General features: G+C 34.9%; 3 protein-coding genes across 3 annotated transcripts; 2 read left to right on the top strand and 1 right to left on the bottom strand.

Annotated features, from left to right (window-relative positions):
* The first annotated feature begins 303 nt into the window (after positions 1 to 303).
* On the top strand, positions 304 to 3107 carry LOC103571126 (X-ray repair cross-complementing protein 6). Its single transcript, XM_008549152.1, has 3 exons — positions 304 to 600; positions 674 to 875; positions 1537 to 3107. The coding sequence occupies exons 1-3, from the start codon at positions 427 to 429 to the stop codon at positions 2967 to 2969; spliced, it is 1809 nt and encodes a 602-aa protein (XP_008547374.1). The 5' UTR covers positions 304 to 426; the 3' UTR covers positions 2970 to 3107.
* Positions 3108 to 3484: 377 nt separating this feature from the next.
* Positions 3485 to 7169, top strand: LOC103571162 (EF-hand domain-containing family member C2-like). Its single transcript, XM_008549209.1, has 9 exons — positions 3485 to 3553; positions 3621 to 3933; positions 3995 to 4461; positions 4569 to 4795; positions 4908 to 5105; positions 5272 to 5748; positions 5823 to 5936; positions 6052 to 6231; positions 6944 to 7169. The coding sequence occupies exons 1-9, from the start codon at positions 3485 to 3487 to the stop codon at positions 7167 to 7169; spliced, it is 2271 nt and encodes a 756-aa protein (XP_008547431.1).
* A 339-nt stretch (positions 7170 to 7508) lies between these two features.
* Positions 7509 to 16509, bottom strand: LOC103571124 (protein Wnt-11). Its single transcript, XM_008549151.1, has 5 exons — positions 16129 to 16509; positions 11570 to 11811; positions 10398 to 10750; positions 10000 to 10271; positions 7509 to 7815 (listed from the first exon to the last, which is right to left on the bottom strand). Exons 1-5 carry the CDS (start codon positions 16221 to 16223, stop codon positions 7638 to 7640), a joined length of 1140 nt encoding a protein of 379 aa, XP_008547373.1. The 5' UTR covers positions 16224 to 16509; the 3' UTR covers positions 7509 to 7637.
* Positions 16510 to 17868: the final 1359 nt, after the last annotated feature.

Raw genomic sequence — 17868 nt, 5'->3', positions numbered from 1 at the left:
TAATTAAACGAGAAATGTTTGACATAATTACTGTGCCCAGTTGATGACATTCAATACTGGACTTATAACTAATAATGGAAAAGTAAAATAATTTGTTAATTAAAAAAATTAAAAGTTCAGTTTCATTCATTAATAGTTTAATTATTTAAATGATTCACCACATCATTTAATATTTAATTCGAATTCAATCTTTTCCTGGGATAGAGCCATAGTGGTGTAGGTAATTAAATTTTGGCGCGTAATTTTGATTCGCTGCCTAGTGGTCAATTCAAGAACTAAAATTCGCCGCAGCGCAGTCATACAAAAAATATATATAGATATATAAAAAATCAAAACATTGCATCTGACTCCAATATTCTATTTTTGTTATTGCAAATAAATATAAAATTACAATTGTCATATTTACTAATTGATAAATAAATAAAAATGACATCTTTATCACAAGTAAAGTCGCAAATAAAATTACCAGAACCTCGTTATTACGGAAATGAACCGGTTCAGTATGGATTTAGAATAGGTAACCTCTTTATTATTGATTTGACTGACAAAATGTTTATCAAAGATGAACTTGGTATCACACCCTTTCATCAATGTCTTGATGTGAGTGTTAATTAATTTTCTAAACATTCAGGACGATAATTTAAAATTAATTTTTATTTTAATTGTCATCCAGGCTTACATGAAAGTCATGAGAAAAAAACTCTCCGCGAATGCGGAAGATTGGATGGGTTTGATGTTTTGCCGCGCAAATAAAGAACTTGTAGAAGATGAGTATCCAGCAGATGACGAGAATGAAACTGAGCCAAGGAATGTTCTGTCAGTACAGAAATTCAAAATGATTGAACGAGATATGTACATGGATGTCGCCAAAATGCGTGAGTGTCTAATTTTTTTTTACTCATGATCATTCTTAGACAGTCCTCACGTTTTTAAAATTTTTAATGACAACTGTCAGAATCGTATTTAAATTTTATTAATTAATTGAAAAAAAATTAGAACCTCAATTGAAAAAAAGGACAATTTTCCGAGGTATAGAATTTGTAAAAAATTACAGTTGTCATCAATTAGAAGTTAAATAAAATTTGGTAATAAATTTTAGCCTGCAAACTTTGAAAATTTGAATTTTTAAATTTACATGAAGATTTTACTGAAATTTTTTTAACAAATTTTGTGTAACCTCTAATTGATGTCAACTGTAATTTTTTTTTTAATCTTTGAAACTGCAGCTACGTCATCCTTTTTTGAATTTGTTTTTAAATAATTGATGAAGTTTTAATGCGCTTATGACAGTTGAGTCATTGAAAATTTAAAAAGTGGGGCCACTGTCTGAGAATGACAAGGTAAAAGACCCAGTACCGGATCAGGGAACTAGTACCCGATTACTCATATATTTGTATATCTATATTCACTAAATTTGACTAAATATAAATATACAAATATATGGAGTGAACGGGTACTAGTTTCCTGATCAGATACTAAGTCTTTTACTACTATAAAATCGTTATACAATTTATTGATGAGTAATAATATTGTTAGGTGATAAAGATATCGATTACTATAAAAAACTATGTTCATCTGATAATAATTCTATTTCTGATGTTCTGCTACACGCGACCAGAACTTACAATGCAGTAAAAAAAGTAATGGCAGGTCGTAAAGTTATTTTTATGACTTGTGATGACAATCCAGCCCTCGCAAATCCCGAGGAGAGAAATCGTATACGAATCAATGCTAAGAGTTTCAAAGATCTTGCTATCAAGCTTCAGGTCGTAGGTTTAGGCGATGATTGGAACTACGAGTTGTTTTGGAAAGAAATAGAAGAGATATCTGACAATTTAGCTGCGCGGAATTTCCGGCGAGTTGGATTGGGCGAACTGGAAGAAGATATCGTTCATAAATCATTCGTTGTTGGTCATCTGGACTTTCGTGTTCAGCCGAATTTGAAAATTCGTGTCAGCGTACAAGCGTTTTCTAAAACTCGTAAAGTTTTGCGTAAAATAACAGCAAGTAAAGCTACCAATGAACCGCTTGATAAGTATTCTTGGTGGTCATTTGATGAGAACGTGTTTGATGAACTGGAGGACAATGATGATGCTTCCAGGCTGCAAGATCCAAATGATCTAAAGCGATCACAAAGGTACGGTCTCAAAGATATTCTGTTTACACCAGAGGAAGTTCGACGTCTCCACCACGTCCATGATCAGGGAATCGATCTCTTGGGGTTCAAGCCGATGTTAAATCGAGAGCCCATGGATCAAATAAATCATCCTTATTTTCTTGGGTGCCATAGTGCGGCCAGTAAAGGTCAGATTGAACTTTTTGCTGTACTACTGGCTAAGATGAACGAGAAAAATCTCATGGCAGTCTGCAGCATCACCATCAAAAAAACAGGAGCACCCAGACTGGCTTATTTGATACCCTATGTTCAGTATGGGGGTTTTTATTTGTTCCGTATTCCGTTTAAACATGAGGTGAGAACGTTGGATGACATAACTAACAAGTATATTTTTGATGAAGATGAAAATCCGGCGCCGATAAATGAGGAGAAGTTAACGCTGATTAAAAATCTTGTAAAGAAACTGAGTGTCAAGTACGACGTTACCATGTTCGAAAATCCGAAGCTACAGAGACAATTAACTTACGTCGAAAATCTGGCGCTGGAATTACCGCCGCGAGAACCACCGGCCGACACGACTCTGCCTTCGGTGGAAGACATTACGGACCGTCTGAGCCAGGGAAATCTTTTTGATCGATTGAAAAGCACAATTGACAATACTGCTCACTTGATTCCAACTTCAAAGGTAGTAAAAGCTGACATGGAATACGTTAGAGAAGTTTTGGAAGAGGAAAACTTTAGTAAACTTACTGTTGATAAGTTGAAGGCCATACTTAAGGCTTTGGATTTAAGCATCACGGGAAAAAAACAGGATCTCATTAATAGGCTTCTTGAGTACAAAGCGACGCACTAATGACTATTTTAATTTTTAATCAACTTCATTACCTCTTGAGAGTATTATAAAAGAGTTATCGTTAAATTTTATGAGAACGGTATATTTATTATTACTAATATTTTATACTGTAAAATTAGTTTGTAAATTTCTTTACAAAGGGCATTTGCTATTTTTGTATTTAAAATATATTTGAATAAAAGTAAAATATTTAAAAATTTTTATTGTTGATTGAAACTCATCAGAAACTGACTAATTAAATTTATGAGGATTTATCAATTCTATAATGAAAAACATGAAATAAATGGCAATAGTTAAAATTTAAAATCAATATTCACGCAAAAAAAAAACCTCTTACTCGTCATTCGTAACCATTAATTCAAAATCCCTACTATCAAGCTCTGAGCTTAAACCGTAACCATGGTAACACAATAACAGATATATCATTTAATATAAACACTTTACATTTTCTACCAACAATTTCTATACATCCCAGTATTTACTTACTTATCCATCCAATTATCTTTTCTTACTAAATGGATGATAAAAATTTCCATCGTGCCCTTGCCGTTCCTCCTTTGCCCGGATACAATACCAAGCCACCGGTAAGCTTATCAATATTTTTTTTTTTAAATTTACAACTCAAAGCACTCAGTTTATTATTTACTTTAGGTTAAAAGAGATAATTTCCATATAAGTCAACTGTTTGACAAAATTCACGACGGAGTTTACTATTTAACTGAACGTTCAAGCATCAATCAGATCCGCGATCCTTCGATTTATCCATACGATGATGAGACACGAATTCCCCCGTGGCTTGCCTACGATGGGCAAAGGCTCATGTTCAAAGCATTTTTCCAAGAGACTGTTCAAGAACGACGTGAATCCGGTCGTCAAATTCGCGTGGTGACGATCAGCTTTTTTTTGGAAGATGGAACAATGAAAATCGTCGAGCCTTCGATTAGTAATAGCGGATTGGAACAAGGTTTCTATTTAATTAACTTTCAAAATTACTCAATTAATTAATTTATTAATTAATCCTGCAGGAGTTTTAGTAAGACGTCAAAGAATACCGATGCCCGACCCTGTAAAGTACCGATTTTACGATATAATTGATTTAAATATCGGAAAAGAGCCTGAAATATTCGGCCGCGTCTACAAGATTGTCGACTGCGATAAATTTACCCGAAGATTTTTAAACCGTATGGGCATTGCAGTACCGGATCCAATACAAGTCCCATCAGATCCTTGCGATGATAACCGGAGTATCAAAGTATTTCCAAAGAAGCCCAACAGAAAGCCCGACAGTCTCGGGAAGTTTTTAAAGTACGACCGCAAGGTTCTTAAATTTACCGGGTACTGGGACGACACTGCCAGCGAGTACGGAGTCATTCATGATCTAGAATTGCGATACTATCTCGCTGATGACACGATTGAAATAAAGGAAATATTGCCGAGCAAGTCGGCACGAGACGTGAGCTCGATGTTTATTAAACGCATGAAAATACCAAAGGTACAGACATGACTTATAGTGATAATGATCATTATCAGTTTAAATGTAATTAAATTTATTCCGACAGTTTAATTACCGGTGGTAACAAATTACGGGTTTTGTTTTAGTTTTACTCGGGCATAGATCCGATAGGTGCTAATGATCCTTTCACGGTATTAAATGTACTCGGGGATAGTACTGAGCAGAGTTACTTGATTGCTGACTCATTGAACACCGGCAAGCTGTCCAACGAGTACTACAAAGACAGCGATCTAGCCATTGGTGTTAGGATCAATGTGTTCGGTCGTGAAGTCGTCATTACTGACCTTGATCCTGCGACGAGAGAGTATTATAGGTATTTTTTATTCCTATTATTATTTTATTTGAATTTTTTTTGTGCGCCAACACAATGCGTTCATTGATTTTGACTCTACTAATTCGCGTACTCCAATTCTTCTAATCACAAGAACCAAGTATGGCATAGAAGAATTCAAACCGCTTGAACGACCGGATACAATGCACGATTACTATTGCCCGAGTGCCGAAAAATACAAGCCGCCGCCGTACAATGGCTTTGGCTCTTATGATGATTCGCTGGGTAACTGCTTTAGGGTCGTTCCCAAACCACCCAAACTTGACTACGTGAGACTATTCTCATACGATAAGTATGCTTATATATATATATATAACATATGATTACTTATTAATATATGGAGCATTTTATGTTTACTCAACTAAATCAAAATTCTCGGCCAGTTTAATTTTTTTAAAAAATTAAAAAATTATTTTTAAAAAATTAAGATTTTAGATTAAAAATATTTGTGTCCATAGGCAAGAAAAAGACAGCCATGTTTTAAGATTTTGTGGAAAAATGATATCAGATGTACCCGAAAATTCAGCTCGTGTGTTTGTTATCAGCGTTTATTTACAAGACAACACGATATCAATTTTTGAATTGGCGCCTAAAAATACTGGGTTCCAGCAGTGTTACTTTCAGAAGCGTATGAAAGTGATGCTTCCGGAACAAGAAATTTATTCAAGTGATAAACCGCGATTTTATGATCCCTGTTCTTTTTACGTCGGAGCACGTCTGAACCTTGGAAAATTTATCTTTGAAATAACTTCAGCCGACGACTACGCCATCCGCTACATGGAGAATAATTGTGAAAAGTTTCCCAAAGCTAATACCATTTTAATTATTGATAAAATCCGAGACGCTCTTAAGCCTGTTTACGCGCAATTTATTCAAGAATTTCGACCAATTACTCAAGTATCTGGTGCTCTTGTACTCTCTTACGATAAATTGAGGTAATTATTTATCGACGATAACTTTTTAAAATAAATAATTAGTATAAATAATAACAATCATTTTAAATTTATAGAGAGGCTTTGTATAAGTATCTGGGTAATAATATAGTAGAACACGAAATAATAACAATAGCAAGACACTACGCGATGAAAGAAAAACCTGAACGTGATTTACGAGAAGACATCAGGTAGTTAAAATTTTTAAAACCCGTTACGTAACACAATAGACCGTAAATTAATTATTTAACTAATTAGTAAAATATATAATGAATCATTCAAAACGAATAAATTAATGATCTACAGGCGCTTGATCCATAATGAGCTCAAGAGATTTTTGTGGGATGACTTGGATCGTCTTGAGGAGGATATTAAGCACTGGGACCCTGCAGGTATAGGTTTTTTACCTCGCAGTAAAGTCTATACGATTTTACGCGGCTGTAGAATTCCTGTAGACCCAAAACTTATTGACGCGATGCTTGATCGGTAAATATTTTCTTATAATAAGTTTAATTAATTAGTAAATTAATGAATTATTTAATGATCCTGGAGTTAGTAGATGATTAACAATTTTCAGATTATTTGAATAAAGGGAGAGTAAATTCGGAGGGATTACGGAATTTATTTAAATCTGAATTCACTCCAATTCGAAAATTTTAAATTAAAATAAACTCTCCTTCGGTGTAAATTTGTGAGTATGAATATAACTGACTATTGGCAGTTTTTTAATTTTTGAATAAATAAATAAAATGTAACTACAGCTAGATCCCGTTATAAGACTATTTGCTGTCTTTTTTATAAATCAGGTATCGATAGTTTGAGAAAGAAACTAATAGTCTTATAACGAGATCCTACTGTACGATAAAAATTAAAAAATATATCTTTAGATAATTAAAAAAATAATTCGCGCGTTTTTTTAAATTTCATTATTTGAATTTATTTATTAATTTACTTAAAACTTATAACTTGTCGCATGTCTGCTACATTCACACTCGCGTGAATTTTACTCTGAACTAGAGTTTAAATATTTAAATAAACTCCTCTTCGGAATAAATTTTACTCCAAGTGCAATTTATTAGTGCAATTTTTCAATTTATCTGAAAAAAAATTTAAATTTGTAGCCGTCGACTAACTTTAGTATCATATTATTTATTTAAATGAATAATTAAATATTGAAATAACTTGATTTGAATAACAGAATTAATAAAAACGAACAAGGAGACATAGATTGCAAAGACTTAATACAGTACTTGGATGTTAAAGTAAATCCAGTTGCTCCAATTGAGCCGATGTCTTTGAAAACTTCGCTCCGGTGGGCTTCTGAAGACAAAGATTACTGTCCTGGATTGGATTGGTGCAAATTTTTAACTGACCTTAATATAAGCGAAGATAATCCTGTTTCCGCCATAGCAGACAGTCGATAATTTTGATATATATTTATAAAATTTCACAAGTAAATTTTTTTATATGCATGTATTTATTTAATACTATTTTATTTTTATTATTAATATTAATGAATAATGTATTTTGATACATCGAGGCCGACATAACTATTTACACTCTACTAAAAACTATCGTCGACATCTATCATACTTATATAATATAAATACGCGTAAATATAAATGACTTGGAGCACAAATATCAAATACTGGATTAATAAATATCGCTTAGCACAATTAATTAATTAATTAATTAATAATAATATAAATAACGATTTGGTACAAGTACGGTATCCATTAAAAAGCATTTTTTTTTAATGTCGCAATTATACTTGACCCCTACGAATTTTATAAAAAAGATAAATAAATAAAATAATGAATCGTTTGATAAACGTCCGTTGTATCACTGGTATGTATATGTGTTAATTTAATTGAGTGAGTGTTAAATTAAATTTAATTGCACTCGTAAGTGGTGACGATGTTTTTACAGGTTTTACACTTTACACTGTAACAACAGCTTATATATTTGCATTCGCATCTCTCGAGAATTTCACGTGTCTTGGTGACATGACCGCGACCACAGCAGAGATATTCACAGCCTTCGTAACCAGCGCTGCTGCCATTACATTGCCTGGAAAAATAATATCAATTATAATTTTGTCTGGTGGTTGTCAAGATTGAAGAAGAAGATGAAGAAGAACAAGAAGAAGAAGAAGAAGTCGAAAAATAAAATAAAGAACAAAAGACATATTCTCAGGCTCAGATGCGTGATGGCACGAACATAAATCTGAGAAAAGATTTCCGTTTCCAATAGCAGGATCTCGAAAGCGAGAACTGAGACTGCTAAGAGAAGTATAGGATCAGCGTGGCTAATTTGAGGGCGCGGTAGGTCGTATAGGTCGTCATCGATTCCTCCATTTCCTCATCTTTGGCGGTAGAAAATCCGTAACGAATGCAATCATGAACAAAAACGCACGTCTTCACTGTAGTTCTACAAGTTTTTTTTATTTTCCTACAATGAAAATCACTCAACCTCAACCACACCCCCCGGATTCTACTCACAATGAATCATTGTTGTATTTATATATCTCTGTACAACAATATTAACAATATACATCTATATATAAATCAAATAACTGATTAGATTCAGCACAAGTACACGGAGGTCCCGAGGGTTAACGTCCCGTGGTGGCAAATTTGTTGGGTTTTCAAGAACTGGTTTTCCAGATACTCAATACAAATACAAATAAAAATATAAAATAAAGGAAATGATTTAAGTGTAAATAAAATAACTTAAATGTATCTCCTATCTCTGGAGGCTTCATTCTCACTTATAATTACCTTCACGCTGACATAAGTAAAGAAACGACATCGAGTGAGATAACGCGTGTTTATGTTGAGATATTCAATGTGTGGGCCTGGTCTCTCCGCTGGATACGAGCCGCACAAAACTATCAGGCCGGGGATAGGAGCCAGAGATCGAACAAAGAAGAGAAAGAGAAAAAGAGAGAGTAGATAATTCGTTATTAGCACCTGAAATAAAATATAATCCTCTTTAGCATGTTTGAGAACACATACATATGTATCGACGACGATAGTAAAATAAGTAATTTTCTGTAAAACCCGTGTCCGAGCGTGATTGGTACAAACTCACACCTCGGGTAAACAGGCGTTAAATGCCAAGAGATAACGAAAATAAAATATAAATAATAATAATCAATCGTAATAAATAAATCGTTAAATTTGAAAGGGTTTTTTTTCGGAACTAATCGATAGGACTAGATATACCGAGAATATTCTTGACTCCCATTGATGGCGTGGACGTTAAAAGCGTCGTAAAAGTTAATCGAGTGAGCCGTTTTTGCTGAGGCACACCTGGATCTGTCTCCCCATGGGTATATTTATATATATATATATTTATATATATATATATATATATATATATATATATATATATGCTGGATTTGTCGCGTTTTCAATACACGGCCACAAAACACCTTTTTCGTCTCTGTCTTTTCCTCTTTCTTCATACCTTTCTCTCACTCCAATATTTTTTGTCATGTATATATATATATGTATGGTGGAGATGCTGAACTCTCCTACGTCTTGGTTATTTTATTTATCATTATTATTTTTTAACATACCACCACTAGCACGGAATGCTCGTTTAAATCGTTAAAAGTTTAGCTACCGGTACAGATCATATCTAAAAGCCATTTATCGATCTCGTTAACGATATATTTTAAAAGCGCGACAACTATACAACAAGGATACCCCGTCGCGAGTTGATTTATCGTTTGATCCTCAGTCGACGACATATTATTCATAATGAGCTGATTGTCATTTGCACAAATGATTAATCGATCGTTTACTATATTTTTAAATATTTTTACAAAAGTATTCTATGTATATGCTATTTAAACCAAGACCAGAAAAGACGTCAAATTTATAAAAAGGATGATGACTTCTTTGCTTCATCTTTATCTTTACCTTTATCTCCTCAGCGAGGATTATACCTCTTTTATTTATTATTTTATTTAAAATATTTTCCCTGGTGCTGGTTCTGCACAAAAACCCGACTTATTTAACTCTATTTTATTTTTATTACTCGTTCTAAAAGACAACCCCCCTCTATATCAAATCTTTTATGCTTATCCTCTGGCCACTCAATGGCTTTAATCCTTAACAAACCGTGTATCAGCAAATTTCACGACGGGGTTCAAGGCCGTATTGTCAGTTGATCGATAGTAATCCTTACCCGCGTATATATAAATATATATAGATGTATCTATATAAAATATGGGCGATGTCTCACCTTCCAATGGTGCCCAGACTTCCTCTTTTCTTGTCCGGTAGACAGTAGTCCGGACTCTTGGTCGTGTACAACAAATTGTCATGATGATAGAGAGGTGGCAGACGACTGCCCGATTTGGGTCTTACTTCAGCAGCAGTAGCATATTTGCGGAAGAGTCGTACGCCAGCAGCTGCTGGTCCTTTGGAGTCCAATCCTCGCCAGCAGGTTCGCACGCTGCATGATCCTGACACACCGTGACACTTGCACTCCAGCGTTAACGATTGCTCTACTGCCTATTGAAAAATATAAATCACAATAGATTACTATCAGTCTCATCTTGTATCTGATGATCGTCATCATGATCATGATGCAAATTATAATGCGCCGAGATAAGTTAGATTGAGAGCAGGATTACTGACCCTTCGACCAGCGCGATTGTTGTGCATATTGACAGCATGCAAAAACTTGCTGGTCGATCCAGAACCAGTTGGACTGGAGCCTTGGAGAAACCTCTTAGCCATACGAGAAGCTGATCGGACGTCGTCTCCGCACCCGCCCCATTTGAAGGAATTTCTCGCGGACATCGCGTCGAAGGACGCTGATCTGGAGATGAAGGAACTCGAGGAAGTCAGTGCTGAAGGCGACGGCGGTTCTCTTCGCGGTGGTGTCGCGCAAGAACATGCTGCCAAATTTCCCAGCGCACATCCGCGGGCCAGTCTCCAAACAGCCGCGGCCGCCGACATCGCATAGACGAACGCTTGCTCTCGGGTTCCTGTACATTTAACATAAAATAATAATGTAATTTATAAATAATTAATATAATTAACCGGAAATGAACGAGTTGAAGAGTATAAGCCGGTCTAAAAAAATGTATCTGGCTCTTCTCTGAAATAATAATAAATCTTATTGACTGTTTTGCCCAGCCTGAGTATCTCCGAGTCCCAGAGTTCCATAGCCAACACGATGAGTATTCTACCTTGGAATTGAGTACTAATTAAAAGCCGGGTGAGCTTGAAAACGAGTCTATGGTTACGTAGCAGTAGAAGCACAAGTAGCAGCATCCCAGCAAGAGTGTGGTACTGTAGTTGAGCGCATCAGGAAAAGACCTAAGTGAGAAGGTAGATGGGAAGAAAACGATGAGGGAAGCCAGTTTGGCGAGAGAGCGCCTAATCTTTTTCGTTTGGTAATAGCCTCTAATTACGCAGTCGCTTCGGGGTCTTCCCATTGAATGGCCAGCTCTCTGCTCTCGCTTTTTTATTTTTTATTCTACTCTCCTTTTTTTTCCTTCTCTTTTTTTCAACTCCTCTTCATTCTTATTCTCTTCTCATCTTGAAAGGGAACACTCGTACACAGAGATATTGCCCTGTGAGTTATCGGCTCCGCCTCTCTTCCCACATAATAATGAAATCTTCGTGTTCTCCATCAACCAGTGAAAATACATTCAGCTTAAGATATTTATTGTTTTTCTATACGCACATTTAAATCAATAAAGATTATACTGGATATTTTATTCCCATAGTAATAAAATATAATTAATTTGCCGAAAACAATTTTCTGAAAGGATTTTTTTTTTTTTTAGGGAAAGATTTACCTGAAAGCAGCTCTGGTGTATAGTAAGGTGCGCGCTCAATGCTGCTGCAATTCCATCGACGGTTTCTGAAAGCCTGTTGGCAGACAAAGGAGGTGTCTCTTGCCGCTTGTATGAGACTTGGCATCACATCTGGAGCAGACCGACATGCTCGCGCTTGTTTTCTCTCCAGCAATCCTGAGCTTCGCGCGCTCGTGCACAATTCCCGCGTCCAAACTCTTCCGTCGGATGTCTTACCTAAGGCCCTGGGTATAAAAAATAAAACATGTCCATTAGGGTGTAAAAAAAAAAATAGATTTTTTTTTCTTGGAAACAGGTTCAAAATTTTTGTTTCAAAAATAATTTTTCTGCGTCTTCTGATTTTTGACTAGGTAAGGATGCGTCGTAAGAAAAATCTCCGGATATAATTTTGTAGAGAAATGAATGTCCTACAAAAAAAGTCAAATTTATAGTAAATTTTGAGATCTTTTTACTTTTTCAGCGAAACTATCAGACTTATCACAAAATATCACAGAATCTTTTTTGTAGAAAATTTTATTTTCTATAAATTATCTCTGATAAAGTTTTTTAAAATTTCGCATTGCTGTCTAGTTATTTTCATTTTAATGTTGAGCTCTTAATAAAAATAGTGTTCTGATCGATGTCACGAGTTCGCAATTAATATGAAAATAACTAGAAAACAATGCGAAATTTTAAAAAACTTTATTCAAGATAATTTGTAGGGAATAAAATTTTCTACAAAAAAGATCTAGTGACATTTTGTGATAAGTCTGATAGTTTCGCCGGAAAAGTAAAAAGATCCCAAAATTTACTCTAAATTTGCTTCAAGCTCAAATAACTTTTGAACAGACGGATTTATCAAAAAATGATAAGACTTTTTTGTAGAGCATTTAATTCCCTACGAACTTAATCTACAGATTTTCCTACGACGCGTCTTTATCTAGTCAAAACTCAGAAGACGCAAAAAAAATTATTTCCATGTCATTTTTATAGAAAATAGAAAAGTGCGATTCGGAACTTAATGTCCCTATTAAGAGCTCTATTTTTCACAAGCGGATTTTTGGATCGAAATAAAACTTTCGAAGCTGTTTCCTAGAAAAAATCTATTTTTTTTAAACCTCCTAATGCCTATAAATAAATTAACAAATAAATATAAAATATTAGTACTTATATATATAACGCAGTACGCATTAAAATACCGTAATAATGCCACACTCAATCAACCTAATAAGCGGAGTGTGATCCTTTTCACGGAATACCATCAACCCGTACTACATTTTATTATATATAATATACGCGCTTTATGCTCATAAATCATAAGGATCTGAGAAATTATAGGGCAACAAACTTATTTTAGATGTATGTATATATATAAAATATATACATATAGTTTCGCAGAACAGAAACATACCAACAGAACCTCGTCCTTCCATTTAATACATACATACATATATATATAAATGTAATAACGAATAACACCTTAAAACATAAAATGATCCTTTTGAAAATATCAAATGATATATATTATACGTTGCGACATAAAACTCCTGTCAGTTTATTGTATTATTTAAATGGCCAAGTTGCCAACCGTGGGTTGACGCTGACAATTCGCCAATAAATGACCCCTATCAAAAACGTTGTGATATACAACGTATATATGACCTGATGTATATGCATATATGCGTAGATGTGATGAGTGAAGCAATATACATAACACGTGCCATCTGTTTTCCCTCATCTGAGTGTACGTCCATCCACACACACAAACACACAATGACGTTTGGGTATAATTATTTGCACGCCTACATTAATCCGCGATCGATTATCAATGATTGCCAGATGTGTCAGTAAAAAAAAGTATAATAATAAAGTGATATTTTATTTATCGCTCGTAAGCTATTAATCGGGATAAATATAAAAGCTGTGTAATTAAATGCGTGATAAGTATACATTTAGCTTCCAATTTAATTCACGTGACAGGACCAATTCGATTGGCCTACCGATCTCGAGCACGCATACATAATAAACATATGTGTTGCATATATATATATACATATAAAAGTGAACGAGTTGGAAACCTGTTCAGGTGCTTCCAGATCATCATCTGCGATACGGAAGAAAGATGAGCCCTATTGGCAATATTATTTGAATATTTAACGCGTAAGATAATAAACAGCAAGAGCTATATGAAGTAATTAGCGGAGGTAATCAGCGACTATTATTATTGTAATTAAGTATATACACTGTAAAATATTTGCGGATTCCCGGAGTAAATAATCATCGGACTGTTTATTTATTTACTCTTTTTGGAGTGAAATTTACTCCGAATCACAGTGAATGTGGATTTTAATAAAATCTAGATCACTTTGAAATCACTCACCTGAAAAAACAAACCCTATTTGAATCGTTTATTTGAAAAACCCCATAAGTCAAGAATAAAAAATTTTTCAGGAAACACAAGAAAAGTTTTTTTGGAAAAATTTGCCATTGAAATAGCAGATAAATAATTGAAGAGAATGTTTGCGGCTTTGAAAAATATTCAAACAAGAAAAATTCAATTTTCTAATTGAAGCTACTTAAAAAAATTATTTAAAGTTGATTGGCTTATGGAGTTTCTCAACCAAACGGAAGAAAAAGTTAAAATTATTGTTTTTTTTTATTTTTTCCACTCAAATTATTTATTAAACTGATAAAATGAAGTATGTAATATGTATTCAAACTCTGAAACTCAGAAATTACAAAAAATAATAATTAATTTAAGTATTTTAATTAGTCATATGATTTTTTTTCCAAAAAAAGCGCGAATTTTAAATAAAAAAGAAAAAAAATTCCTGTAAAACTAAAACTGCATGTTTCTTTGAAAAACTCCATAAGTCGTTGACTTATGGGGTTTCTCAATAAAATGAAATTTCTGTCACGCAGTTAATTGTTTTTTAAACACTGATTTGATGGATATTTTGATTAATTTCTATGGGGAGAGATCCAAAGAACCCAAAAATGCAAAAACCCAATTTCGAAAAAACATGACTTATGGGGTTTCGTAAATAAACGATTCATTTCCTCTGTACGCAGAGTTATTTTTTTTAAAAACTCCGGAAGTCCGAGTGAATTCGGATTTAAATAAAATCCATAATCACTCCGGATTTTTTAGTGTAGTAGAAATAAAAGAGACTGAAATAGAACAGGAGTATCAAGTTTACGTCATTGATGGTATAAATATATATGTATATAAAAGGGCGTAAAATTCTGGTGACGTCCCACGAATTTGAAATTAGTATCTATAATGCTGGGACATGATCGTAAAGTATAAGCTTTATACACATTGATAATAGGCGCCTACGACCTTGCGGAACTCGGCCACACGAGGCGACGTTAATACGACGTAATATCCTAACAGGCCCGGGAGATTATTTATTTAACGTGGGACCGGGGTTATTGTCAACTTTCGTAACCAACGGTATTTATATTTTTTTAATATTATATTCATTAATAATCATTTTTTAATTTTATCTTTTCTCTATATGACAGCTAACTGCCCGTGCATTAGAGCTAATGAAGTTTTATTGAAGAAGCGCAAAAGGAAGAAAAGAAGTAAGGAAAAAACCGAGGATTAATTTACAAACTGAGGTGTGGTTGTAATTAAAAGGAATGAGCGAATGATGAGATAGCGATTCTACCAGATGGAGCAGGATAACATCATTCCCCTGTTACGTACGGTAAAGCAGTATTAAATATATATGCCTTATATATATATATATATATATAAGCCTTTATAAATCACAATCGCCAAGAGTACGTATGGTAGTGCTCGGAGTAGTCGGAGCAGTATAGCCCCCTAATCTTTAACTCCCTTTATTTCCTACTCAACTCTTTGGCGTTCAACTCCCCCCTGGTTCTCGGATCGCACGTCTTGTCTTATATTTTAACATCGTGGGCTGCTTCAACCCCGCGGACTTGCCAGCCTAGTCTAGGCGAGGGTATTATATGATTTTTTAGGTTTGCTTCTCAACACGCAAAACCACCATCGCTCCTTCATTCATCATTCCCTCTCGACCCCTTCACCCGATCAAATTCTCCCCGTCCTCCTCCGAGATCTTACAATAATTACATCGACGCTTAAGCTTTCTACTCATTCTCTGGTGAAATTAATAAGACACACAATAACTTGCTGCATATTTATATATTTATATATGTCTATATAGATATAGATGTATACACATATATAATATATAATATTAAGTATTAAGTCTTAAGAGTTTGCTGGGAATTGTCTGGTCTACCTGCGTGATAAAAGAACGTCTGAGATCACCCGCGGTTGCTTACCCGGGTCGCTCTCTACTCTCGATCATTCTATTTGTTTCTCATTAAAGTGGCTACATTAATCACAGACAGATGGATCCTGCGTGCGAGCACACGTCGTGTAGACTCGTTATATTTACTCCAAGGAATATTGGATCACGGACCACCGGTGTGTAAGATTTAACTCGCTTATCTTTTTATTTTATTTCTTATATTTTACTCAAGCTCATTCTTTTTTTATTTTTTTTCCATCAGGTACTTACAGCCACTTGATGCACGATCCATCCTGGATGATTGACAGCGAGAACAATAAAAGTAACACGATTTCCGATGTCTTTACACACTTAATTACACGCATTTTTTAAAATAACTCATATATTTATATATTATTTTTCACATTCTTATTCTTCACAATAATCTGCTCAGATAAAAAATTTTTTATCATCCTTTTGATTAAATTAATTTTTATTATAAATATTTCGGCGCACACTTGTAGCAATTAAATTTATTACATTTTTCCAATGACTAATTTAAAAATTTCCCGGGTCGCGATACACACAGTCATGATATATTTAAAGCAATAGATAAAAGCTTGTGGTGTTTGACGGCTTGCCGACGACTAGTTTTAAACTCCCCGGGTGAAACGTCTGGCGAAAGAGAGGCGGCCAACGAGTTACAGGTGTCCGAAATGAAGCGTCTTACTCGAGGAGTGACGTTAGTGGTGGTTATAAACGTATGGTGGTGGTAATCGCGTGATGGTGTGTATAGTTGTACAGCATAAAGCGGTGGTTGAAGAGTGGATGCGCCCTAGGTGGAGTCGGCGCGTGGACACTAAGTTTTTCGTGTATTCGAAAGACTGGATGGTATTCTGACAAGTACTCGTCCAGCAAAAGTTATGTCTGCTGGAGTACTCAGCACATATATACAATACATGATAAATACAATGAGGAATAAAGACCCGTAGAAGGAGAAGAAGAAAGTTTTCATCCGTACGTTGAGGCTGAGAGTGGAGGCAGAAGGTGGAGACGAAGGAGGACCCAGGATACCCCACCATGCACATCGGAATCCAACCACTATCCAATAACCATCTGTCATACATTATACTCTACTCGGATGCTGAATAAACGCGCTCATTCACTATTTTTCGTTTAGCTCTGGTGGTTTTGTTCCCGCGCCTCCTCGGATTCCTCTGGACATACGTGTGGAAAGCGCCCCACACGTTGAATCCATATAAATCTTGTATATCATCTTATTTTGTTCCTTATTTATTTATTGTATACTAGTTCTCCCCAATAACTCTCGATGTCTCTATCAGTTTCAGGCCTGCCCAAAAATATACAACAGGATCGGGCCCATTGCCATTTATATTTATTTTTACCAAAAAAAATAAGGAGGAAAAAAACGTGTACAAGTATATTATAATGGTTAAATTACCAACAAGAGTGCGAAGCAGGTAAGAAGAAAAATGTATCGTGACAAAGAAGCCGCCTGGTAATTACCTGCGGGTTGCCGTGTGGTATAAAAGGGCTGACTCGCGGCCACTCTTATTCTCTTTCATTTCACTTGCCCTCATATCATACTTACCTCCACTCTACTTACCTCCATTTATACTCGTATTTCCGTAACGATCAGCCGCGTATTCATGGACAAAATATCATCGCGCTATTATAGTTTTTACGCTTAACGTCAATAGACATAATCCCACCTCAACTAAGCTCTAGTATTTTAACTTCAAATTGGCTCGTGCATAAATGGTGTATTTGATGGAGGTTTAAAAAAGACTGGGTACATCATATACCTGTGCATGTATAGATGCACAAATCCTCTTGCGTCCGCTGCTGGTGGGCATCAAAGTCAATCGGTCCGAGTCATTCCGCACCCTTCAAAGCGCCATTCACATCGATAATTAGTACGATCGTGCTCACAATACCGGACCAAGATTTCATATATTTTTTTAAAACTTATTTTCTCTTACCATTTTTTAAATCCGCTGTTGTTTAATT

The sequence above is a fragment of the Microplitis demolitor genome, chromosome 7 (genome assembly GCF_026212275.2).
Source record: "Microplitis demolitor isolate Queensland-Clemson2020A chromosome 7, iyMicDemo2.1a, whole genome shotgun sequence".
Taxonomy (NCBI): domain Eukaryota; kingdom Metazoa; phylum Arthropoda; class Insecta; order Hymenoptera; family Braconidae; genus Microplitis; species Microplitis demolitor.
The sequence above is the reverse complement of the archived record's forward strand: the minus strand, read 5'-3'. Positions and strand labels throughout refer to the sequence as shown.

Bases quoted from the DNA above. Each gene is read 5' to 3' on its own strand.
- LOC103571124 (XM_008549151.1), bottom strand. From the start codon at position 16,223: ATGCGTGTAATTAAGTGTGTAAAGACATCGGAAATCGTGTTACTTTTA. The intron at 10,272-10,397 runs GTCAGTAATCCT...ATTTTTCAATAG, and splicing joins ACAATCGCGCTGGTCGAAGG to GCAGTAGAGCAATCGTTAAC. The intron at 7,816-9,999 runs GTGAGACATCGC...TTATTTTTCCAG, and splicing joins AGTCTGGGCACCATTGGAAG to GCAATGTAATGGCAGCAGCG.
- LOC103571162 (XM_008549209.1), top strand. From the start codon at position 3,485: ATGGATGATAAAAATTTCCATCGTGCCCTTGCCGTTCCTCCTTTGCCC. The intron at 3,554-3,620 runs GTAAGCTTATCA...TATTTACTTTAG, and splicing joins GATACAATACCAAGCCACCG to GTTAAAAGAGATAATTTCCA. The intron at 5,749-5,822 runs GTAATTATTTAT...TTAAATTTATAG, and splicing joins CTCTCTTACGATAAATTGAG to AGAGGCTTTGTATAAGTATC.
- LOC103571126 (XM_008549152.1), top strand. From the start codon at position 427: ATGACATCTTTATCACAAGTAAAGTCGCAAATAAAATTACCAGAACCT. The intron at 601-673 runs GTGAGTGTTAAT...ATTGTCATCCAG, and splicing joins CCTTTCATCAATGTCTTGAT to GCTTACATGAAAGTCATGAG. The intron at 876-1,536 runs GTGAGTGTCTAA...TAATATTGTTAG, and splicing joins CATGGATGTCGCCAAAATGC to GTGATAAAGATATCGATTAC.